The sequence below is a fragment of the Lotus japonicus genome, chromosome 6 (genome assembly GCF_012489685.1).
Source record: "Lotus japonicus ecotype B-129 chromosome 6, LjGifu_v1.2".
NCBI lineage: Eukaryota > Viridiplantae > Streptophyta > Magnoliopsida > Fabales > Fabaceae > Lotus > Lotus japonicus.
In genome coordinates, this window is record NC_080046.1 from 67636115 (window position 1) to 67662009 (window position 25895).

At 35.8% G+C, this 25895-nt stretch overlaps 2 protein-coding genes across 2 annotated transcripts; one reads left to right on the top strand and one right to left on the bottom strand.

Moving 5' to 3' along the window:
- The first annotated feature begins 11799 nt into the window (after positions 1–11799).
- On the top strand, positions 11800–14780 carry LOC130721838 (uncharacterized). The gene is made up of 3 exons (XM_057572417.1): positions 11800–12686; positions 13422–13886; positions 13971–14780. Exons 2-3 carry the CDS (start codon positions 13602–13604, stop codon positions 14115–14117), a joined length of 432 nt encoding a protein of 143 aa, XP_057428400.1. The 5' UTR covers positions 11800–12686; positions 13422–13601; the 3' UTR covers positions 14118–14780.
- A 536-nt stretch (positions 14781–15316) lies between these two features.
- On the bottom strand, positions 15317–23963 carry LOC130723403 (MACPF domain-containing protein At4g24290). The gene is made up of 8 exons (XM_057574442.1): positions 23723–23963; positions 23055–23339; positions 22158–22396; positions 19509–19710; positions 17768–17836; positions 17496–17682; positions 16867–17033; positions 15317–16406 (listed from the first exon to the last, which is right to left on the bottom strand). The coding sequence occupies exons 2-8, from the start codon at positions 23313–23315 to the stop codon at positions 15711–15713; spliced, it is 1821 nt and encodes a 606-aa protein (XP_057430425.1). The 5' UTR covers positions 23316–23339; positions 23723–23963; the 3' UTR covers positions 15317–15710.
- Between the last annotated feature and the right edge of the window lie 1932 nt (positions 23964–25895).

Below are 25895 nucleotides of genomic sequence, written 5' to 3' on the forward strand. Positions count from 1 at the left end.
TACTCAAAAATCCCCATCACTTCTTTTGACACCTGAAATTCGATTTGTACATTACTGATTCGCTTCTTCCCCATTGAAATTGATGATACCCTATTCTTCTCTACAACCATCACCACCGCAACTTAAAACTATAATTTAAAATAATCAAAATATAAAACCAAGTTTTTATTTGTACTATTTAAAAAAAGCTTAAATATGTTTTTAGTCTGGTCAAATATGGGTGGATTAAATTTAGTCCCTCAAAAAGTTTTCATAGCTCTTAGTCCTACATTATTGAAATAAGAGAAGTTAGTTCATGTTGTACTTTTAGTGGTGGTTTTTATGTATTAGCAACAATTTTTAATCTACACAAATTACAAATTATTCATTTTTTATTTTCTTAGCTGTTAAAAATGCCACAAAATGTGATATATATATATATATATATAAATAAGTGAATCACTTTCAACCATTTCATTAATATTGAGACTAAAAGTTATAAATTCTTTAGGAAAATCAAATATGATTCATCCCTATTTTATAGAAACTACAAAATATATTTAACCCAAATCATGAAAACAAATATCATTAATGTTTATAATTTAATTTTTACAAAATATTATGTGCTTTACTTTTTAAAGCTACCATTATAATAACTTTTAAAATTTCAGTCCTACTATTATCATTAGTGCATATTTTAAAGTTATTACCTTTCTTTACCTTCATATAAATTTAAATATCACAACTAAAAAATATAACTTAAAAATTCTTTAAAAAAATATAATTTAAAAAAGAACCCGTGCAACGCACGGGTTTAATTTCTAGTACATAAGTAATAGCATAACAATAGTATAGAGATTTAGAGTCTTTAAGGTAGCTCATAGTTTGGCCCCTAGACAGATAACCTTCCGATTTGTTTCAATGTTTGTATTCGGTCGGATTTTCTGACTTATTTATTTCAATGTAAATTTTGGTTGACAGTAAAAAAAAAATTCTTTGAAGTAAATGTACAGACTATACAAACGTTAACTAACTATAAAAAATGTATACTCTATTCCTTCTTTCAATTTACAATCAGAATCACTAGACTTAATTACTAGGAGTAGAGTTTAATTTAACTTATTTACACTAATATGCAATTATTTCAGTGTCAGCTTAAACAATTATGTGGTTATTATGTTGATTAGGGTTTCTCTAAATGATTTAAGCAAAAACTTAGGTTAAATCACTATAGTCATATGTGAACTAATAATATTTAGACTTAATACATCAGAAGGCCCCTGGAATTGTAAAAGGAATCAAATCCAGAGCCTGCAATTTTTTTTCATCAAATTGGGTCTCTAGGAAATTTTTTTTTAATTCATTTAAGGAAAAAGTGTGTCTGATGCTGAAGTGCCTTCAATTTTAGCCTACTCAGCTTTTCCACGTGACATTTTAAAATTTTTTTAATTGAAAAAATTCTAAAACTTAATTTTTTAAATCCAACTCATATATTAAAGCATAAATAAAAAATAAAAACTTAATAAAAACCTAAATCTAATTAAAAAAAAACCTAATCTAATAAAATACTCTCTCCTCCTCATATAAAAAAACCTAACCTAACAAAATATAATATAAAAAAACCTAATCATCTTCTGGAACCTTCCTCCTCCACTTTCTCCTAATCAAAATTCAATTGAATACAAAACCCCTCGTGTCCCTTTCCCCTACCCTGTAATGCTACTGAGGAAAAAACCCCAGATTGAAGCTCTAAGAGAGGAAGAGGATTCTGGGATGGAGGCTTTGAAACAAGAAACGCAGCAGCGCTATGGTGGTGGTGCGATTTGTTGGGCTTGGCGGCACTGGCGAGGACTTCAGAGGAGGCTTGTTTGACGGTCTCGGTGGATCTGGTGAGCATCTGGACGACTTGCTTGAAGGAGGTGTCAGCTTGCACGAAGGTAGTCGGGTATGGGGTGGCGGATTCGGATCTGGTGATGGGTTTCTAATGAAGGTAGTCGGGCATGGGGTGTCAGCTTGCACGAAGGTAGTCGGGTATGGGTGTCAACTTGCATTGTTGCTGGCGCTGCTGCTGCTTGAGCTGCGAGGTGATGGGAGAAGGTGGTGGTGATGGTTGTTGTTTCTTGGGGATTTGGAATCCATGGTTGACTGGTTGTTGTTCTTGGTGATGGAGGAGGAAGGAGAGCTTGGTTTCTTGTCTGGGTTCAATTTGGGGATGGGGAAGATTTGTAATTGGGTTCAATATGGGGATGAAAGGGTTTAATTAGGGATGAGTTATAATTAGATTATTAGGTTAGTTTATTATTTAGATTATTAGATTGTTTAGTTAAGGATTATTAAATTAGGTTTTTTTTTAGTTTTTAATTTTTTTTCTGATTAAGTAATTGAGTTGGAATTAAAAAAAATTAATTAAAAAAATTTATAAAAGCCACGTGTAATTGATGACTAGGACAAAATTGAGATCTGGCAGCGTTTGGCCTTAATTGAATTAAAAAAAAATTCCTAGGGACTCAATTTGATGCAAAAAATTTTCAGACCCTGGATTTGATTCCCTTTACAATTACAGGGACCTTCTGATGTATTAAGCCTAATATTTAAGATAAGTGAAATTCACAACTCACTTATTTTAAATATTATTGGTCCAGCCAAAACTTTTAATTTAATTAACCTAAACTCTTTTAAGTTCATTTACACAACTCTTTTTATAAATTTTAAAATTTTATTTTTTGCCATCACAAATAACTATTAGTTATTTTACGTACACCGATGATACATATAGATTAAATACAAAGTAGATATGATCATATGATACGATCCTCTATCTATGAGACATTAGGGTTAGTGAGAAATTCCCAAAAAAGGGTAGACATGATATGATGAGTGCAAAAGGGAGTAAATGGGTACCATGAATCCATGAATATGAGCCTAGAGTAGGATGGTAAATAATTGGATGTTCCACTCCAGCTATGATATTATAGAATTGACCTTGATGTATATTGTGGGGCTTGAATTGGTGGAAATCCATGTCACATTCGAATGGGTTTGTCCCCCCCCTGTCCTTCTAGTAATATCATTGTCACTCATGCGCCCTCTTTCATTTTTTTTTATATTAATCTCTTTAATTTGTAGATCGATCTCAAAGAATACTGAATACATATATTACTTTCCAACTCATTCTCCATGCTGCAGATATATATCATTCACTCAAAGCTTTGCTTCCTCATCGGAATAGAGTAATCAGATTCCTATTTTATTTAGTCAATTACATAATCTTATGTCTATCGCATGATTTTAGAACCAAATAGTGTGCATATACCTATATATATATGTTCTGTTTTTGGTATATATATATATATATATATGTGTGTGTGTGTGTTCTGGTTTGTAACTCTGTATTGCACATGCTTCTAGTTCCCCTTAGATCAGTTAATTGCATACTCCTCTTTTAGTTTATTACTCTATGTACCTCTTTTCAATTAACTGCCTTGAATTAAACATCTCCGGACTGAAATTGTCTTCCATATAACCCATAGGATATGGCTACAAAAATCAGCAGATACAATAAGATTTTAGGTTTTCTTAAGGATTTTAACCTTCTTGAGAAAATAGCCAAATGTGAAGCTGTTACCAGTTTATTAAATATTTTTCTTATATATATGATATAATTTGAGAAAAAAAAAAACTACTGGACGACAACAGTTACAAACGTGTACATAAACAAACAAAAGAAAAGTAAAATTTCAGAAAATAATTAATAAAATTGTAATTATTTTATATAGAATAGAATCTATAAAATTTAAATAAACAATATCTTTTTTTTGATAATATAAGTAAACAATATCTTGAGTTTTATTTTTTGCATGATATTTATTGTTTTGTTTAAAATGCCCAATAAATAATAAAAAGAATAATTATAATTTAAGGGTTTCTTTTATTTATTTTAAAAATATATAAAATTAACTCTTAATAGATTTTATCTTTCCGATGTAAAAAAAAAACTCTTAATAGATTTCATATAATAGCACCTACTTTTGATTTTGGTCAAACAAACACCTCTTATATTTTTGAACCCAGCATTTTCTGGGCCCAATTTGGATACCTCAACATAACAGCACGTTTTTTTCTTTTATGTCCAGATATGATAGAACGTCTAAAATTTAAACATTGCGAAGCCCAATCATGTATAGTAACTAGCTAGGCCTGATTTGCATGAGTTGGTTCATCTGTTTTTTGGGTCAACCAATAACAATTCATTCAGACTCTTTCGAACAAAACCCAAAAAAAGAGTGTGACAATTCTTTTTCCACCATAAACACATCTATTTTGTGTTATTTCCCTTAATTAAAAAAATAAAGAATAGATTTCCATAATACCTTTTTCAACGGGAGAAACTTAGATCAAGTTCCTTAAATCCATTTTATCAAGTTTACCAATTATGTGATGTCACATGTGCAACAATTTCTAAATATAAATGTCATTTATTAAGAATTTATTGTCAAAATTTGAAAAATTACACATAAACTTGATAGAATTGAGGTAAGGAACTTGATCTAAGTTTTATCCTTTCATAACGTGCTCGTTTTGTTGATGGCTTTTTTTGTTATTATCAAATAATCAGATAGTCAATGGCAATGCAATTAGACATGGACACTCAGCACTAGGGATTGAAGAGTATGTGTGCATTGGGTTCATCGAGATGAAAACTCAACAGCAAATTGACTTGCTAAGTATGGGCACCTTTTGTCCCCGTGTGTTCGTTTTATTTCTCAGCCGACGAGTGAACTTCAGCTTCTTCTCCTGAAAGATTCTCTAGTTGTGCCCCTGTTTCTTTTTGTTCTAAATTATTAATTTTCCGATGTAAAAAAATAAAGACATGAACACATGCAACGCATGGGTGCCATAATTTTTTTCAGAATTTATAATTTTTTCAACGATATTCAATATAATAATGCGTCATTGATACACAAAATAATAACCAAATGAAAATTATAACATACATTTTTAAATTCACATCACATAATTTTATTAGTTGGGACATTAGTTGAAACGTAATATGAATGGAATGGAAGAAAGATATAAAAGGAATGTGAAAGAAAAATTAGAGTTGGTATTGAATTATTGTATGGTATCGAAAGTGTTACAGTATTATATATTTTAAGGGAAGTAAATAAAAAGGAGAGATTACCATAATGTGAAACTTGCATGAAAGGAGCGGCAAGTTGGGGGTGTCATCATGAGCTGAACCGGCAGAAGTAGAAGCAGGGGAAAAACAGAGCATGAACGTGACAGAGATGTGAGTTTTATCATAAAACATTGGTGGTGCATTGCACATTTGCACATCATGCTCATGAGTCATGATCAACTTAACCAATTATACTATCTTGTTTGGATTATGAAGAAATTCTTTGTTGTAAAAGTCAAGGTTGCTTAAGATGGACACTTTTATGCTTCAATCTGTTTTTCAACATTTTCTTTAGTGCGCTTTCTTGTCATGGGGCCATATCTTCTTTTCTTTAAAACATGTCTTACATGCAAATGGCAAACAGTGTGTGTAATTTAATTCTTTTTCAAATAACTGAAAAAAATTGACACTCTTATTATTTGTATTACTTTAAATGCAAGTTCTGAAAATCTGAGAAGTAAGGACCCCACAATTTGTCCGTGTCAACTGGTCAATAATTATTGATGGTAGTTCTTACATTTGTCATCTAAAACCAATTGATTGTCATCCTATATGGGACTGAAAGTGATGTTTGTGTCTATTTCCCTCCCATTCTCCTCAAATCCATCTCTTTTTACCAGTGTTATGAAGTGCATGTTTTTTTTTAACTTTTTTACAATTGATCAGTACATTTTTTTACAGGCAAATGTTAGTGGTTAGTTGTTAGTAATTATAAATGCTCATCATCAGAGTTCGAATCTTGGACCTCCATCTCCAACACTTATTTTTACCCTTAGCTCAACCAAGTGAGCTACCCGTCCTACCCGATCAGGAAATGCATGATGTTAAAATTTTGGTGTACAGTCACAAAACCTAAAAAAAATTGTTTACGTTCATCTTGGTTTACGATCCTGTATAAGATAAGCATTAATATTTCTCAACTGGTGTGATTGTCTTGACAAAAGATATTTAAGCTGAGCATTTGTTTTGAACACAATTAAATTTATTATTTGTTAGGTACCAGATTAAACAGGAAATAGAAAAGGAAATAGACTGGAAATTGTATTGATAGTGCATTGAATCATCTGGTGGAAACCAGAAGCAGTGTTTGAAGAAGGTTACAAGAAGAAAATGCAGAAAGTAAAGATAATAGAGCAAATTCGAGAATGCTCCAGCTCTCCCAAGTCCTAGCCAAAATCAGCCTACCTCACTCTCTCTCCGTAACAAACTTATATTTCCCTAGCTAGCAGCTGTGGTCCCATTCTCATCATTTAGGATCTGCCAGCTCACATGTGGTTATTTGGGGAATCATAGCTTCTAGAACATTAGTCATCTTAGTCATCAGATGTTGCTTGGGCCTCCTAGTATAAGTCTTGCCAAACCTGGGCCTAAGGTTTGGGTTTGCAACATCTCTCCCCCCTTGAAAACTCAGCTTGTCCTCAAGTTGATGGTCAGGAAATTGGTCCAGCAATCTACTGAAATCTTCCCATGAATCTTCAAATGTAGGAAGATTTTTCCACCTAACTAAGACCTCAAGATCCCCAGTTCTGTTTTCTCTGGTGTCCATTATAGCATTTGGTTCAACCTTCAATTCTCAGTCTTCAGTAAGATTAGCTGGTAAAGGCTGGCTAATAACCCCTGCATTCACAGCTTTCTTGAGTAGGGAGATATGAAAAACTGGATGCACTTGACTTCCCTCTGGTAGTTGCAGCCTATAAGCAGCAGGGTTGATTTTTTCTATGATTGGATAAGGGTCATAATACCTTGGGCTTAATTTCTGATTACTTCTCTTTGCCAAACTCTTGAGCTTATAAGGCTGAATTTTCAAATATACCAGATCTCCCACCACATACTGAACATCCCTTCTATGCTTGTTAGCCTGTTGTTTCATTCTGTTTTGTGCCTTTTCTAAATTACTTTTCAACTCATCTAGAATCATATTCCTTTCAGCAGTCAGCTTTTCTACTTCATCCACTGATGTCAAAGAGTCATTCCCTCTAACAATCACTGGAGGTTCTCTTCCATATAAAGCCTTGAAAGGAGTGGTTTTGATGGCAGAATGGTAATTGGTGTTATACCAATATTCTGCCCAGCTCAGCCACTTAGGCCACTGTTTAGGTTTTGATCCAGTTACACACCTTAGGTAAGTCTCAACACATCTATTAACCACCTCAGTTTGCCCATCTGTTTGTGGGTGATAGGCATAACTGAATTTCAATTTTGTACTAGCTAGCTTGAACAATTCTGACCAAAATGTGCTTAAGAAAACCCTGTCTCTATCTGACACAATGGAAGTAGGAAACCCATGTAATTTCACGATCTCTTTGATGAACACTTCTGCAACTTCCTTGGCATGATAAGGATGTGAAAGTGCAATGAAATGTGCATACTTTGTAAATCTATCTACCACTACCAGAATAATGTCCTTACCCATTGCTTTAGGGAGTCCCCCAATGAAGTCCATGGAGATGTCTGACCATCCTTGAGAAGGAATTGGTAATGGTTGGAGATATCCTGCAGGGTTAAGTGCCTCATATTTGTTCCTCTGACAGACTTCACACATTTGCACAAAGTTCTGAATGTCTAATTTCATGCCTTCCCAGTAAAAGAGAGCTGAAATCCTCTTGTAAGTTCTGAAAATACCAGCATGACCTCCTATAGATGTGTCATGAAACTCTTTTAGGATGGTGAGTATTTTACTTGAGCCTTTAGGAGGAACAATTCTGTCTTTGTACAGTAGTTTTCCTCTCTTTAATTGAAAACCAGCAAAAATGTTCCCATGGGTGGCTATCTCTTGCATGATTTTTCTGTACCTTTCATCTTCTAATAGCTCAGCTTCTAGATCATCCCATTCAGTACATTGAACTGAAGAAATTGCAGAGAATTGTAGCTTTCTTGATAAAGCATCAGCTGCTTTGTTCTCCACCCCAGGCTTGTATTTAATTTCAAAGTCATAACCCATCAATTTGGACATCCATTTTTGTTGATCTTCTCCCATTAGTCTTTGGTCTGCTAGGAATCTCAAACTTCTCTGGTCAGTGTGTATAACAAACTTACTGCCAAGAAGGTAATGTCTCCATTTTTGCACAGTCAGTACTACAACCATTAATTCCCTTTCATACACAGATTTTGCTTGAGCTCGGTTGGATAGAGTCTTGCTCATATAAGCAACTGGCCTCCCTTCTTGCATAAGGACTGCTCCTAGCCCTTTTCCTGAAGCATCTGTTTCTAAGATGAAAGGCTTATCAAAATTGGGTGGTGCAAGGACAGGAATAGTGGTCATCACTTCCTTCAACCTGTTAAATGCCTTGGTTGCTTCTTCACCCCAAGTGAAGCTATTCTTCTTGAGTAATTGGTTGAGGGGCTGTGCTAGCTTGCTGTAGTTCTTAACAAATCTTTTGTAGTATCATGTCAATCCTAGGAACCCTCTTAGTCCCTTTACCTCCTTAGGAATTGGCCAATCCAACATATCCTGAATCTTACTAGGATCAGCTGCAACACCTGCTTGTGATATGACATGCCCCAAGTAAATGATCTCTTGTTGACCAAAAAGCACTTCTTCTGGTTAGCAACTAGATGATTCTCCTTCAAAACTTGTAGGACAATCCTTAGGTGTTCCTTGTGTAAGTCTTCATTCTGGCTGTAGATGAGTATATCATCAAAGAATACTAGCACAAACTTCCTCAGATAAGGTCTCAACACTTGGTTCATGAGAGCTTGAAATGTAGATGGAGCATTTGTTAGTCCAAATGGAAGAACCAGATACTCATAATGACCCTCATGGGTCCTAAAAGCAGTTTTGGGAATATCCTCTTCCTTCATCCTAATTTGATGGTATCCTGATTTTAAATCTAGCTTAAAGAAAACCGCAGCAGCACCAATTTCATCCAACAGTTCATTAATAATAGGAATAGGGAATTTGTCTGGAACAGTAGCCTTATTGAGGGCTCTATAGTCTACACAAAGTCTCCACCCTCCATCTTTCTTTTTGACAAGAATAGCAGGACTACTGAAAGGACTAGTGCTTGGCCTAATGATTCCAGATTTCAACATGTCCTTAATCAGCTTTTCAATTTCATTTTTCTGATAAAAGGGGTACCTGTATGGCCTGATGTTGGGAATTGAAACCCCATCATGTAGTTGTATAGCATGGTCAGTAGCTCTCCTTGGAGGTAGTCCCTTTGGCTCCTGGAAAACTTCAGGATACTCTTCTAGAATTACTCTCATTCCTTCTGAAATCTCAGCTACTGTTTTTGTTTCATCTTCCTTGCACTTATAGGATAAGTAGTATCCTTCTGCTGCTAGTTGCTCTGTGATTTTTATTGATTTCCAGTTAGCTTCCACCTTGCACTTAGATGGTTCCCCTTGCAGAACCAGCTTCTGCCCTTGAGAATACCATTGTATAATAAGGTCCTGAAAGTTTGCTTCAATATTTCCCAGGCTAGCGAGCCAATCCATTCCCAAAACCAGTTCTGTTCCACCCAATCCCAGTATGAAAAAGTGTTGCATAATTGGAATTCCCTAAACTTCCAGTTTCAGGTTCTTACACACTCCATAATTTCTTTCTTTGGCCCCATTCCCCACCTCTACAACATACTCAGAAGTGGCTATGACTGGAATTTCTAATTCAGCCACCAAATCTTGTGAGATAAAGTTACTCGTTGCCCCACAATCAATTAGAATCAAGATTTCTCTTTCTCCTATTTGCCCCTTGACTTTGAATGATCTATTAGAGGTCAAGCCTTCCTTACTGTTCAAAGATAGCTGAAGAACCTTGCCTTCCAACACGAATTCTCCATCCTCAGCTTCCTCAAACACTTCTTTTTCTTCCTCCTCCTCCTTTACTTCCATGAGGATTAGCTGGTAATTTTTCATGGAGCAAACATGTTCCCTTCCCCACTTTTCCCCACACTTAAAACATAATCCCTTTCTACTTCTCTCTTGTAATTCATTTTGGCTCAATCTTTGTCCTCCATTCCACTTCTTTTCTAGGGGTTTCCCTTCAGTTTCAGAGTTTCCAGGGTTTACCTTATTCTGTGCTTGCTTCCCTTCATTGTCCTGATTTCCAGCTCCTCCTTTGGACTGAGAACTTACATAAAAATTTGGAAATCTTCCTCTGTTTTCCCCAAACTGGGAAAATTCTTTCCCCTATCCCTCCTTTGTCTTTCCACCCCCTTTTGTCATCCTCTCTGGATTTACCCCCTTTAATGGCCATATTCTTTTCTTCTAACAACAGGGCTCTGTCCATCAGCTCTGCCAGATCTTCAGCAGGGTATAACTTCATCTCCGCCTTGATTTCTTCTTGCAATCCATTCAAGAAACCACCCTTCAGTACTTCACTATCAACATTCCTCATGGGTGCTACTACCAGCTCAAATTGCTCATGGTACTCCATTACACTCCCCTTCTGTTTGATACTGAACAAGGGACCATATGGTTCTGAACCAGTGTTGGTTGGAACCTGCGAATCAGCGCTTGTTTGAAAGGTTCCCAAGCTCGTTCATGGGTTTGCTCCTCCCACCATTGGAACCAGCTGAGTGCTTGGTCTTCCATGGCTATCATGACGAACTCAATTTTCTCACCTTCCTCCACTCGGCTGAGACGGAAGAACCTTTCGACCTTCGTGATCCACCCATATGCGTCGTTGCCGTTGAACATCGGAATGTCCACACGCCGTCCGGTTATAGCCCGCAAATGGTTTCGGTGGTGACGGTGTTCGAAACGCTCTTGACTGCGAGTCACAGAGTGTGACCCGGTTCGCGACCCGGTTCGTGACCCGGTGTCAGTTCCTCGAACAGAAACATAACCATCCACTCGTGATGGTCTCCGATGACGAGGGGTGTGAGAGCGGCCTCTGGTTCTCCGTCGATCGCGACTCACGAAGAGTCGCCAGAGCTCCTCGAACTGCTCTTGAGCCACCTCCTTCATCTCTGTGAACGAACGCTCCAAGTTATCCACTCTCGACTCCATAACGCCGCGGGTAAGCACCATACAAGCTCCCTTTTGGATCGGGAGCTCTGATACCAATGTTAGGTACCAGATTAAACAGGAAATAGAAAAGGAAATAGACTGGAAATTGTATTGATAGTGCACTGAATCCTCTGGTGGAAACCAGAAGCAGTGTTTGAAGAAGGTTACAAGAAGAAAATGCAAAAAGTAAAGATAATAGAGCAAATTCGAGAATGCTCCAGCTCTCCCAAGTCCTAGCCAAAATCAGCCTACCTCACTCTCTCCCCGTAACAAACTTATATTCCCCTAGCTAGCAGTTGTGGTCCCATTCTCATCATTTAGGATCTGCCAGCTCACAGGTGGTTATTTGGGGAATCATAGCTTCTAAAACATTAGTGATCTTAGTCATCAGATGTTGCTTGGGCCTCCTAGTATAAGTCTTGCCAAACCTGGGCCTAAGGTTTGGGTTTGCAACATTATTCCTTCATTCTTTTCTGTAATTACTGTGTTTTGGGGATAAATTATTAAGAAATTAAGGTGTTCTTGTTAGTTAACATAAAATTCTGCACATGGTAATGGTCATTGTTTTCTTGACCTCTAGTCTAGTGGTTCTGACAAAAGCAAAGGTTTAGTTTATTTTGTGGTAAACATGAGGAAAGAATAAAAGTGGTCAACATCACCGCTTTGCTAGCTTTGTTCCTTTCTCCCGATATAACCATTTCTTTCTTCACTTCAATCATGGTTCTTCTGGTACTACTTAGCTGTCAAGTGTCCAACTTTCATTCTCTCACTCTCTTTTACTACATACTTATGATCATTACTATTATTTACTTATGTTGTATGAATTGGTATTTGCATGATACTGCACCAGCCTTTTTCGATCTATTCTTTTAATCAGGGGAGATTTTATGAGATTATGAAAGATTCACAGTGCAATCTTTCTCATGATTACAATTGAAAGAGAGGGGGATTCTAAACATTAGTTTTACTATCAAAGAGAGAATATAGGCTTTAGTCCTCAAGCCTCGAGTTTCTTTCTCATGATCTTTTAGCATTTCCCGACTTCAATAACTGTTGTGTCAATTTTATAGAAATAATTATGTTCATCATGACAAATTGTTGTTTCTCAATGCATATAATTATTAGATTCATATTCATGTAAGGAATGTTGTCATTTGTGTTAGGAGTGGTTAGAAATTATTGGTTGCACTTGTCCCACCATTAGCCACTATTCACGTGACTTAAAGGCTTGGATTAACTACAACAACAACAACCTTAGATGAATGAAATCCAATCTTTAAATATATGACTACTTTTAGATTTTAAAAGCACTTAATTGAAAACCAACTCTTGTTCTGCCTCTCCGGACAGCAAGCCCCATTCCTTTTTACTTGTTTAAGTTTGTTTCTTCTGACAAGGTATAGTATTCAATAAGATGGACATAGATACAAAAGTGTACCAATAGGATTATCATACAAGTTTGTCTTTACTTTTTTTATTGGCTATAAAGCTAACTGTGCTGAGCATCATGTTTATGTGAAGCATAATCTCATAGAGAAGTGAGCTCTTGCCTTCAAAGATACAAGTTAAGAAACTGAATGTAAGTTTATTCTCTATGGTTAATTTGCATTATTTTCTGTTTACTCACTTGATATGATGGGCATTGTGATAATCTTGCTCTTAATGTCTCAACTCCCAATGGCCTTTCTAAATGTTTTACTATGACATACTCTGCTGCATTTTCTGGGAACTTCAACTTCTGCATCTTTCTTACATGTTTTAGAGTTTCTGTTTTGAGTTTAGTTTGTAATCAATTTGTCTGGCCTTTGTGCAATTTGTTTTTTCGTCATGATTTAAAGCATAAGGTTCTATAGCATGATATGATTACTTTAGGCCATGATTATTTCATTAAATTTCTTTACTTGAAGTTTTCATGTTGTCCTGCCTTATAGGACTCCACATGGTTACTCCAGCAGTGTCAATGAATTATTTTCTTACTAATGCCTTTAAAATTCATGAGTACTTTAATTTCTCTTCATTTTTCCTGTTTTTAAACTCATATTTGTAGATGCTAAATGATCCATTAACTTAATAATGTAGTTTTGACTTTACACTAAACTCTAGTCTTAATTGTAGATCACCTCATGATTTATTTACTGGAGCACTACAAGTTATCCTGTGCTTGGCGATGTTTGAATCTTGCCTTTGATGATGAAATTGTGGCATAGATGCCTTATAAGAAACGTTTGATGTTACTTTGCATCTTCAGCATTTTCCCATTCTAATATGAACAACTTTCTCTACAATTCATGCTTTCTATTTTCATTTGTTTCAGGACAGAATTTCTCTTCAAATTAACTTGTATTTAAGAGATCTTACAAGTCGCAGCCTCATCTGATTTGGCTTCCATGACACTTGTTATTTGCTGCCAGAAATTCTTTATCTTTTCCTTTTCTCATTAGAAGAACAAAAGCAAAACAGATTGAAAACTAAGGAAAAATTAGTGATAGATATCATGAGCGATTTAAATAGTGAAAGTTCAAAGGCGTGGAACATATACACAGCTTCAAACCCAGGTCCATCACAAACAGGAGTTGATGAGGAAGGTCCATGGAATAACTTTGGGACATCAATGAGTGCTATTTCTCTTGGATTTGTTGCCACAGCCATTTTGATTTCAATGTTTCTAATAATGGCCATATTTGAACATTTATTTAAACCTAGCCAACAGTTTTCCATGCTGAGAAGGTATCAGGAGAACTCAGTAGTACCAACCAGAAAACAAGGAAATGCACAACCCGTAAGTCCATTCACTTCATGATGTTTTACCTTATTTTATTTCTATCTGGTCATGTTACTGACTCAGTGTGTATGTTTATGACAGGCTTCCTCACCTTATGCAGCATCTGATTTCTCAGTGTTGATGCCAGGGCAGCAGTATCCTACATACATAGCCCAACCAGCTCCTCTGCCTTGTCCAAGGGAAAGGATTTATTGGCCTTCTCACGAACGTCAATTTGTATTTAATTAAGAGAAAATTTTGATAACCTACAAATATTATCAGTGAATTTCTGTAAACAGATTCTTAGAGACCCACCAAGTTGTGTTATTTCATGCATTATGAAGCGGGCACATTATGAAGCCTGAACCCTTCATAATGTTTTACCTATGTTCTCTTTGCAAAATGACAAACTTCACATGCATTGTTCTTGGTACACCATAATTCTTTCAACAGATGGGTGACTTGATCTCATATGCCACAAATTAGTATCTACAACAAAAGAAATACTTTTGACACAGGAAATGAGATGTGTGTGGTGTGGGAGATTTTGGCTGGGGGAGGGTATATACAGGCCATTTTACATTCTAGTTGCACCAATAATCTTTAAGGCATTGGAATGCTGAATTAGACATGAGTGAAAGTGAAAAGTTAGTGTACAATTTAAGGTGGAAACTAAATTAGCTTTGTGATTGAGAGGAGGTTAAATTGGAAATTAGGCAAAAATAGAGCATGTGTTAATACGAGAGATGAAGAAATATGTATGACCACAAAATAGATGGCAATAACATAAGTGCCATTTGGAAGATTAACTAAATTTGGCGTTTTCTCTTATAGGCAGATAACCATGTAAGAGAAACACAAATATTGTCTAGGATCTACTCCATTGGAGTTGCATTACCATATCAGTGTCTTTTGATGCTACCATATTAGTAAACTGGTATTTCTTGCATTGGAGTTACACCTTTTAAAATCTCATTCTCACTTGGCGCCCACCTCACACTTCCCTCCAGGCTTTGAGGTAAATAGAATAGACTTTTAATTACTTTTTTGGTCAGCAGATTATATTTTAAATATTGAAGTAATAGAAAAGCCAGTCAATATCTATGTTTATTTTAAAAAAATATTCTTTAAATATTTTAGTTTATTTGTCATCATAAAAAGTATATTAATTTTTTAATTCCATTCTTATTTTTAATATCTTTATCAAATTAAATGAGATATATAAATAAATTAAGAACCCAAACATAGTAACCTAAAGCTTAAACACTATTTCAAGTGGCATTTCAGTCAAACAGTTATACTATGATCAAATAAGTTTATAAAGTAACTACATAAACTTTAAATTAGCTAAAATACTATGCCTAATTCATTCATATTCACCACTTCTTGTTCACTCCACTCCACCATAAGAAAAGTTTTGCTTAAGAACCAGCCAACTCAAATCAGTATGAGAATACCAATAAATATGACATAGCTTTTAAACGTATGGTAATTCGCCAGAGGCCTGTGGAAATGATTTCTAACACTAATTATCAGAAAGTTATTGTGCTAGGCATGTATACGTGTACATTGAAAGTAGAACTCCATTAGGAGTTTCACTCGTAAATAACTTGCACTTATCCCTACAGATCAGTCTCATCAAACAAATCTCCCTTTCTCTATCTCTTCGTGGACTTCATATGTGCATACACTATAAGAAGGCCTACACAATTGATTGGCAAAACTAAAACCAATGTTCTTGATGATAACTTCCTGCCCCTCTTCTCTCCCAACCTTCCACTTCTTAAAAATGAACACTAAGTTCTGCTGAAGGCAAGACCTAAAAAGAGTAGTATAAGTAAGCTACTGATCATCCAAGTCCAACATCTCTTCATCTGGTAATACCATAGTCAACAAAGAATACTTAACCCGTAGAGAAACTCTTCCCTTCTCAACAACAAGTCTAGCTCCGGAGACAACCCAATAGCCAGGATTCTCCTGCGGTCCTCTGGACATCTCAGTTGTGTCAACAAATTTGAGAAGCTTGGGAGCTTGGACCGGAACCGGAGGTCCGCCCGGATAGACAGCAGAGTTTATATTAACATCTGCAGCACGTGGAGGCGGCTTCTGAAATGTTGCTGTGAAGTGTTGGCTGATTAGAGTGGATATGAGTCCTGACTTGGCTCCCAACCCAGGAGATCCATCCCACTCAGGATGTTTTACCTCTTTAGCTCCCAATACACTTGAGAATCGAAGTCTTAAGAAGAGTATATTTTTTATGCCATAATTCTCAACTTGCAATTGTGCCCCAGTTACTATTGAAAGATCCTCATCAGATTCTACAGGAGCAGTGCAGACATGAGAGAAATTCTTCCATTGAACCTTCTCATAGAACCTCCTATCATAGGACTTCCGCCGGAAGTTTTCATTTGGATCATCAACAAGCTGGAAGATTTTTGGAAGAGATGAAAGATGCTGCAAATGGATGGCCAATCGATTGCTTTTCTTACCTTCAAGATAGAGACGGAGACCGGTCACTGGCCTCTTGCCTACATCAACCTGTTATAAACATGACGAGTATTCCAGGCTTTAGCATAAAGGATACAAGTTACCAATACCATAATGCATGAGCTGAGGATGCTTTCAAGAACCTTGTGATAGACTATTAGAACAAGAAATATAGTACTATAAAGTATAAACCTAATCAAGTTCCACCCAAAAACAAAATGAAATAGAGAATCAAAACAATCCATGACCATAACATTTAGAATGCTGGATTGATGAATGTTAACAATTGAATATACCAATAGTTTTAGCTTATACCACATGAAGTAGAATGACGCATCTTTGTTTTGTAAGACTAGGTTACACTGCATGCTAATAAAAATAAATCATAGAAGCTTCTGAACACAAACTTTCCTCCACATTACTGAAGGACATGGACTTCATTTATTTTGATCCATAGAGGCATAGCCACTGAATAACTAGATGCCAAGGACTAAAAAGAACAAACATTTACCAGAGTGGTGTTCACATAGAGCTTTGGCCCCATGAAGCTAAACTGTAAAGATGCAGAGCTCCGCTGCTTCCATTGTGGACCAAGAGGAAGTTCACTGAATACAGGTGCCCACTGCCTTGGCAGCTGAAATTCCAAGAATTGGTGGAGCTCTTCAATTGGTGGTTTATCTGCAAGTATCAATGCACAATGATGAAACATTTAAAACTGGTTAATTTAATTTACATGGAACGAACAACAATGAAGACAAACAAATAGAAATAATGGTGATCCATGGAAATTTAAATTTTAAGGAGCAGAAATCCCAGACTCGGACAATGCAACAATGTGGAAGCCATCAATATTTGATATTGCAAAGCAATACTTCTTCAATATTATTTGAGTCCTGGTGAAAGCCATCAATACATCTATTCACACCCTTAATGCTAGCACACAGATTTCTCCAACAAAATATCGTTTGTTTTGGGAAGTTGGATATTGAGTATTTTATATGATAGCATGTTAATTTCAAGGCAACCGAATGATTAGTGACTACAACATAATAGGAACATAATAGGAGCATTCAATTCAAAGGCAACCAGCAATGTTACCCACATAGAATATATGCAAATAAAAATAACAATTTTGCTCACATCGTAAATAAAGGTTTATGGCATGGCTCAAGAATCCACTCCCTGGCACTCCATTCAATAGAGATGTAATTGGAATGAAGGACATTGAGATCACATCAGGCTCCACCTGAACAGTCTGCAACCACTCATGATGGGACAGATTCCTGTCATCACTTCCGCCCCTCCTCTTGTAAATGCTTACAATATCCTGACATAGAAAATAAAATAAGGACAATGGATATTTTAAATATATATAGTGAAAACATTTTCAAGGTTAAATGTTCTAAGCTCACCTCCTTATGTGAATAAGAACTTGATGGACTAATATTAGCAAATGTTAGCCTCTGCTCCCTGACTCCAAACTGAAAGGAAGCAAAATTGATTAGGTGCCTCCAACCCAACAGTGGTGAATTAACATTACAAAGAGGAGATTAGCATTTGAGATCAATTTAGTTCGACACAATGATTCACAAACCCCACAACTAACAATTAATTTATTTGAATGCACAGATTGTACATAGACCTCACATAGTTTTCACTAGTGTCTGTTCCCTTTGTTTTTCCATTGTTTAACAATAATATATGGGGACAGGTGGCCTTGGAACCCATGGTAAATGCATGATATTGAAGCGGAGTAAAGTGTAAGACTTCACCAAATCTCAGAACCATTCACTCAGAAGAAATAATGTTCTCATGTTATCATGAAATGAGCAATATCTAAATAGCAAGATGAACAATGATTTATCCCTGGGCGCAGACTCAAAGCATTTTTTTAGCCATCCACCGAAGCCTACAAATCCTTGGATCTAGGTTTCAAATTCTGTTTTTTTAATTCCGGAAAACAAGATATGGCAAAAATGGCACAGTACTAATTTACTGCTTTTACAAATTTATCTTTGATTCTTTTCCATGGAAGTTCTTTATGACAAAGAGTGTTATTGTTAAAAAAGGAAAATATGGGAAGTCATGTTGATGTAGAACCTAATTAACCTAATTGTTAAAAAAGGAGTACTCCTCTTAGCAAGATATTCATGTGAAAAACCTAACGCACTCCCTTAGGTGTGGAGTACTCTTCCAACTTAATACCTTGGTTGCAGAATACAGAATGTTCTTCCACCTTAAGTGCTTCCTTTAGAGACCATGAGTACTCCTCCAACTCAAACTCAGATACTCTCTGAATAGAAAAGAGAATTTTATTCAATCATCTAACTCCCAATTACATAAACACCTAATGGGTATTGAATATTCATAACCCAATGATAATTATTAGAATTTGGGTTAGGGCTAACTCTACCCCAAATCCTAGCTAGGAAGGTGAGGATTGTTTTACCCTGTAGATGGACTTATTTGGCCATATCTCTAGTCAATGTGGGACTTCTCAAAACACCCCCTCACGCCCAGGGCTAGACATCTGGAGTGTGAAGTTTGCAGTACTGGACATTTGTAGGTGGCCCATTTATGGGTAGCCTAATAAACGGATTCATGATACGCTCTGGTACCTTCTCAGAATTTGGGTTAGGGCTAACTCTTGCCCAAATGTTAGCTTAGAGGTGAGGATTGCTCTACCCTATTTGTCGACTTATTTGGCCATATCTCTGATCAATGCGGGACTTCTCAAATAAAATCATAAATAAACTAAACTTTGAAATAAACCCTAATTAGATATATAATATTAATAAAATCTAAATATCCAATCAAAGATAACATTGTACAAAAATTTCAAATTCCTATACATAAGGAAAAATACCAATGTCCTGATAAAAACATAATAAATCCTAAACCAAATATCATAATTAACATAATAACTATCCAAGGTACAATATTATTAAACTTGCCAATAATATAAATAATCCTAATTCTATTTTGCATCACATGCACTGTTTCTTTAGTCATTATCTGTATAATTTGTGTATGCAGCATGAAAAGCAAATACTAAAATCAGAGACGAGAAGGTAAAAGAAAGATGCATCACAATGATTTTCGATCTTCTGATTCAAAATGTATAATGAAAAGGAAAAGCATAGTTTCACAAACCTTATCATTAGGGAAAACTTGATCAGAAGCAACACTGTATTGGCCATTGGCATCCATAAACCTCCTATCTGCCATCTCTTTCAATCTTTTCTGAACGTCAGCAGGTTGGAGAGCTGATGAGTGTTGCTGCTTCAAATATATTACATCCTTTCCCCCCATCTTCATACCGACAATAATATGGGTGCCAAAGGTCTCAATGAACCTGGGACAATTTGCAAATGTCAATAGTTGGCAAGAGTCCCAAATCAAAATATAGCTAAAAGAACTGCAAGAGTTAATCCTAATAGAATTAAATAATTTTTAGGACAGTCAATTTAAGTTGTTCCCTCTAGTTAGACTCAGCATGATTGGTGCATTCAGCAAACATAAACAAAAGTTTGACACTAAAAAACTAAATGAAGAGAAGATTACATATCCAAATCACTCTTAATCTGATTGTAACTATTTATTAAGTTTTTATGTTCTAAATTTAAATGCAAACAGACAACTGAAACCAGAAAATAAACATGGCAAAATAGGTTTCTATCAAGTAAAATGGGTTTATAGCTAGCTCAAATCAACAATAACCCAGCCTAAACATCATCATTGTTAGGAACCCAAAGAAAAAAGGTGAAAGATTGACAGAAAGAACTAAAATATTGAAATAATATTATTGAAAATTGAACAAGGAAATAGAGAATGGATTCTACCTAAGGGCTTCTCCTTCACAAAGGATCTCTCCTTTCACTCTAAAACTGTCAAATGGACTGGATAAACCCCCCCCCCCAATCTGATTTCCCCTTATTTATCAAACCACTCCCTTACCTTCTAATTGACTCTCTCCCTTCTAACAAACTTCTAACCTAATTAATGAGCAAGCTTATTTATAGAATAATACTTGTCCTTATTAGATCCTATTGATACATCCTAACAATAACCCCTCCCCCCCCCCCCCCCCTCTCTCAAAAATCCACCTTGCCCTCAATGTCGGAATTTAAATTGATAAACTTTGCACCATGCTTTAGATGCTTCTTCTATCGCTTCTTGAATCTTGAACATGCCCTTCGGCAGTGAGAAACTAGAACGCCCCCATGGCTTGTAATTCTTCCACCAAGCCTCGAGCCAACCACATTGCTGCTTTGTTAATATTTTCCGGGATATGGGTCCAAACCCCACACATCACTTCTGGTGTTAACCTGCCCAAGAAGAAACACAATTTCTTGTTTGTGAGTGCAGTTGCTTGAGTCCCCCAAGACTTCGAATTATTGCATGTACTCCTTTACAGTTCCCCTGGCTGCAAGGTAGGCATGCACAAATATACATTTCCCTTGCTTCTTCCGCTAAATCTCTGGGTCAGCGCTGTCATGACGTCTTACTATGTTAGTTCCAGCTACTTCAAAAATCAAAACCAGTGCAATACCATCTCAATTCTCATCCGTGCTGATAAAGATGAGTTGTAACATCTTTGATGCCTTAATTAGCTGAATCTCAAAAAACTTCTCGGATTACGAATCCATCCCAATGGATCCTTCCCATCAAATTTGCGTAAATGTGCCTTTATTGTCCAAGAATGGGCTTTGTCATAACCCATGACATTCCATGTCAGCACATTACCTTTCAAGAATTAGTGGGTTGCTGGTTCCTTCATCTTCCATAGGTATCCTCTGCTACTGTGCTAGTTGTCCCAGCAGAACCTTGATGTCCTTAATTCCGTCGAGAGCCGCTTTTATCTACCAATCCAAAGTTACCTTCTTCAGCATACCTGCTGACTCTTCCAATGCATGGCGTGATCCATCGCTCTCAATCTTTGAATCCGGCATGTCGGCATGTCAGACCAAATTGTTAGGGCTTAGGAACCCAGACAAGGAAGATGAAAGATTGATAGAAAGGACTAAAAATGGAAATGTATTATCGAAAATTGAACATGGAAATAGAGAATAATTCTCCCCAAAGGCTTCCCCTTCGGAGAGGATCTCTCGTTTCACTCTCAAACTATCAAATAGACTGAATCCCCCCTTCCTAATCTGATTTCCCACTCGAAAAAGTTTCTAACCGGACTAATTTGTTAGCTTAATAACAGAGTAATACTTGTCCTTATTTTCTCCTATTGATAAATCCTAACAATCATGACACACATTAAGTTGTTAGATGAAAAATGTTATTAAGCAATAAAAAAAAACTAGGTTAACTAAATGAAACTGAATCTCATTGAAGAATTGTTCAGATAGATGCAGCCACAGATCACTATTACTACTATCTCCCTTGATAAAGATTAAACACAGGTCGGTAACCTAATTCATGCAGTCACTATAAGAAATTTTAAACCACATGTGCTTAACATATAAAGGTGAAAATACATATCACAAATATATAAATCCTGGGCGTAAAACAACAGTAAATATACCTTCACTGAATTCTTGTAAAGAATATATATCTACTCAATTATCTTTAAAGGACTTCTCTATCCAATCTTTACATAAAGTGAGCTAAGGGCCCATAGAACCTCAATTCATTAAGAAGCTATACATTAAAGCAGGTACCACTGTCCACAATTCCAAGAAATGACCACTATACTAAAACTGGAATTCAGAGGGCGATAAATATCTCACTTGACATGGAAATAAAAAATATTTTCACCAATTGACCACAATTTAACAAAGATAAACTCACCTTGATAATGCGGGTGGGTCCCATGATGCTGGTACAGCTTTTTTGACATGGTCGCAGAGTACCATCTGAGACTTCTCTAATGCAACAGTGTAAAGTGTAATTAACACCCCATCAAAAGCGAGGGCTTTGGTATTGGCTGCATCTTTCTGCCAGCTACCAGAAAATTCAAACATTGAATTGAAAAGCCCTGAGGGAATTTTTCCAGTCAAAGATAACTCCTGATTGAACTGCTCTGACATCTGAAAAGAAGCGAGCAGTCAGTGACAGGGAGACGATGTACGCATTGCTTAAAACTTAAATTGTTGGCAAAAAGAAATCACCATCACCACTGTTAAATTAAAAACTGTAAACAAAAGAAATATTATGTTCTTTATTGAGTGGTTTGGACTTGGCACATTGAGCCAACCCTCATTGCCTTTGGGCAGTAAGTGTTAAAGCAAAGCAACAAGGACACATTACTCTGAAAACCAATTTCATCGCCAAATGACCAAGCGGAGAAAGCTACAAACAAGAGACAATAAACGAGAAGGGGCATTCGTTCTGATGAAATGAGCTGCTTTTCTTGCAGTATAGTTTTGACAGTGATGACAAGGGCACTTGGGAAATCTATGGCTAAACTGCTAAAGTAATGGCCTAATTGCATTTCATTTAATTCAAAACTAAATTTCCATGATAGTAAATTAGTTTGTTATTGTATCAATCTATCTATCTATTATCTAGCAAAGGAAAGTGTATTACAGTAAGGAGATCATAAGCAAAGCACTGAGAAACGAAAGAAAGTGTGTATCATGATGCATGAAAATGTTCATAACTTGTTTCTACATAATAGCCAAAAATTTAGTTCAAGCAACGCATGTTTTCAGAATTTGCGTCTAGAAAAACAACAGAAAAGTTTACCTGTTGAAAAGACAGAACGTCAGACCTGAACCTAGTACGTTCCCCTTTGTCACATTTTATTGATTTGGAAACATTTGATATTGAAACTCCACCAGGTAAAACCAAATCTCTTACATCATGTTCATCTATTTCAATCAAACGTGAATCTATGGAATCTCCTTTACAATACTTGAGTCTTAGATCAGCGGATATATCATAACCACGCCCGATGGATCCAATTGCAATCGCAGCAGCTTTATGAGCTGGATCTTTAAGTGCCATAATTCAGCACATCAGTCTCCTTCACTGAAATTAAAACCAAATTCCACAACTCAGGACTCTGAGGTCAGTTTAATCAGAAAATTAGAACCATCAATCTACTGTCTAAAACACACAAATCATCCATATATATTTGAACTGTTAATGGTTACTTGGGTGAGTAAATAAGCTTAAGACAAGACACTAGGAGATTTATCTCTAAACAGAAACATGACAAATTTTCAGGATAAGTTCATGCAAAACTAGTAAAGCAATTACCCTTTATGCCACACCAGAAATTAATAAAAAAAAAATGATTTATGATAGTGCTGCACAAATGAAAAGAAAAGGGCATGGTTACATTTCATCAAAACAAACGCATTATTTAGTCAAAACTTGTAAGAAAGCAAGATTTGCAGCTTAAAACATACATAATTACTGACTGTGCATGAGATGAGAGCTTATCACAGTTTCTGGGCTCGGAATCGGAGCGAACCCCGTGGAGATGGAGGTAGATACAATTGCTAAGCTCGATAATTGGCGATCAGTTCGTGTTTTCTAACTGGGATTTCGAAACCCTAACGTAAAAATTCAATTTTTAAGGGGAAAATGCAACCCTGTAGAGGGAGAGGAGGGGAGAAAGTTGAGTTGTAAATGAAGATTTTATTTTATGGACTCTCACATTTTACTTCTAGCCAAATTAATTAACTAACTAATCTTTTCAAAAAAAATTAATTAATTAACTAACAATAATCAATATATTTTATGGTTAATTGTATTTTACTTTCTCATCTATCACAATGGTGCGATTTGAATGTTTTTTTTATAGTAAAGAAACAAAGCAAAAAGTTACGCCCGGAAATGTTTCTCAACAAAATGTTCTACAGGCTTATAGGAGAAGAGAGGTGAATTAAAATGTCATTAGTGGTAGAAGCCTCAATTTTTTACAATAAAATTTGTTGTTGTGTTCCCTTCACAAGGCAAATGCTGCAAGGAAGTCTTTAAGTGCAACAGTCATTTGATAGGATCAATCACGGAAGAATCGCAGCTTTCACAAGTTAGATTGCCAACAAGGAATTCAAAGAAACCGCCACACATTGATATTTCCAACAAAGAGTACGAAGGAACTTCAAGATACTTGGCAAAAGAATAAGGCTTAAATATGTTGGGAGCCCCTATAAAATAGGGGTCCTTTGGTTTAAGCCCCTACAAAATTTTTTCTTGGGAATAAGCCCCTAATGAGAAAATAATATATAGTGATAAGCCCCTGTCGTCAACTTCCGTTAAAAAATATATGAGTCAGCAAACGGAGCTGACGTGGACCTTTGCCACCTCATCAAGTGGGCCCACAAGCTGCTGACGTGGAAATGAGAAGAGAAATATGAAAATGCCAAATGTGGGATTTGAACCCAAGACCTAGAGCATAATGGGCAACATCCTTCCCACTAGGCTACAAGCTGCATCTTTAGTATAAGTGCAAAATTTAATATATATCTTATTTAAACTGAAGCTGCTAATATTTCAACCAAAAATTTAAAAATGTCCTAAGCATGATTTGAACCCAAAACATAGAGGTTCATGGAGGAGGCTCTAACCACTAAGTCAATGCCTAATTTATGCATGTATTTTTAGCGCAAAACTAAATATATATTTAAAAACAAACTGATAATGCTAAATAAATTTGATGTGGTAGTTCTAAAAATTACATTTTTAGGCTCTTATACGCTCTTATATAATGTATCAATTGGAGTTCAAAAAAATATAATGTATCAATTTGAAACAAAATAAAATATTAAATGTAAATAGAAAAACATATTTACAAAACTTTAAAACGTAAAAAAGTTAAATCTTACAAATTTATTAGAGTTCATATATTGACTTCTTTTAAGTACTAATGAGTATATATACTGAAAGAACAAAATAATAGTTTTTTATGATTTAAGTGGGGTTGAATTCTTGTTCTTTTTTTTACATAATATATATATATATATATATATATATATATATTGTTGTGCGCATGAATAACAAAATGAGCTAGTGGCTCAATTGTAAGGACATTGAGTATGATCCTCCATGTATGGTGTTCGAATCCTGATTATGGTGTTTTTAAAAAAAATTGTAAGTTTAAATGAGATATATATCAAATTTTGCACTTGTATTAAAGATGCAGCTTGTAGCCTAGTGGGAAGGATGTTGCCCATTATGCTCTAGGTCTTGGGTTCAAATCCCACATTTGACATTTTCATATTTCTCTTCTCATTTCCACGTCAACAGCTTGTGGGCCCACTTGATGAGGTGGCAAAGGTCCACGTCAGCTCCGTTTGTTGACTCATATATTTTTTAACGGAAGTTGACGGCAGGGGCTTATCACTATATATTATTTTCTCATTAGGGGCTTATTCCCAAGAAAAAATTTTGTAGGGGCTTAAACCAAAGGACCCCTATTTTATAGGGGCCTCCAACATATTTAAGCCAAAGAATAAATGTATGAAGATTCTCCACACATTTCTTCTTTTTTGCCAAGTACACAAACTCGATAGCCAATAAGGTAAATTTGCTCACTCTAATAAGGTATATTTGCTCGCTTCATGTTTAATTTTTTCA

Coding starts and splice junctions, on each gene's coding strand:
- LOC130721838 (XM_057572417.1), top strand. CDS start 13,602: ATGAGCGATTTAAATAGTGAAAGTTCAAAGGCGTGGAACATATACACA. Junction 13,887..13,970: donor AACAAGGAAATGCACAACCC/GTAAGTCCATTC, acceptor TGTTTATGACAG/GCTTCCTCACCTTATGCAGC.
- LOC130723403 (XM_057574442.1), bottom strand. CDS start 23,315: ATGGCACTTAAAGATCCAGCTCATAAAGCTGCTGCGATTGCAATTGGA. Junction 22,397..23,054: donor ACGTTCTGTCTTTTCAACAG/GTAAACTTTTCT, acceptor GCTTCTTTTCAG/ATGTCAGAGCAGTTCAATCA. Junction 16,407..16,866: donor TCTATGTGAACACCACTCTG/GTAAATGTTTGT, acceptor TGTTTATAACAG/GTTGATGTAGGCAAGAGGCC.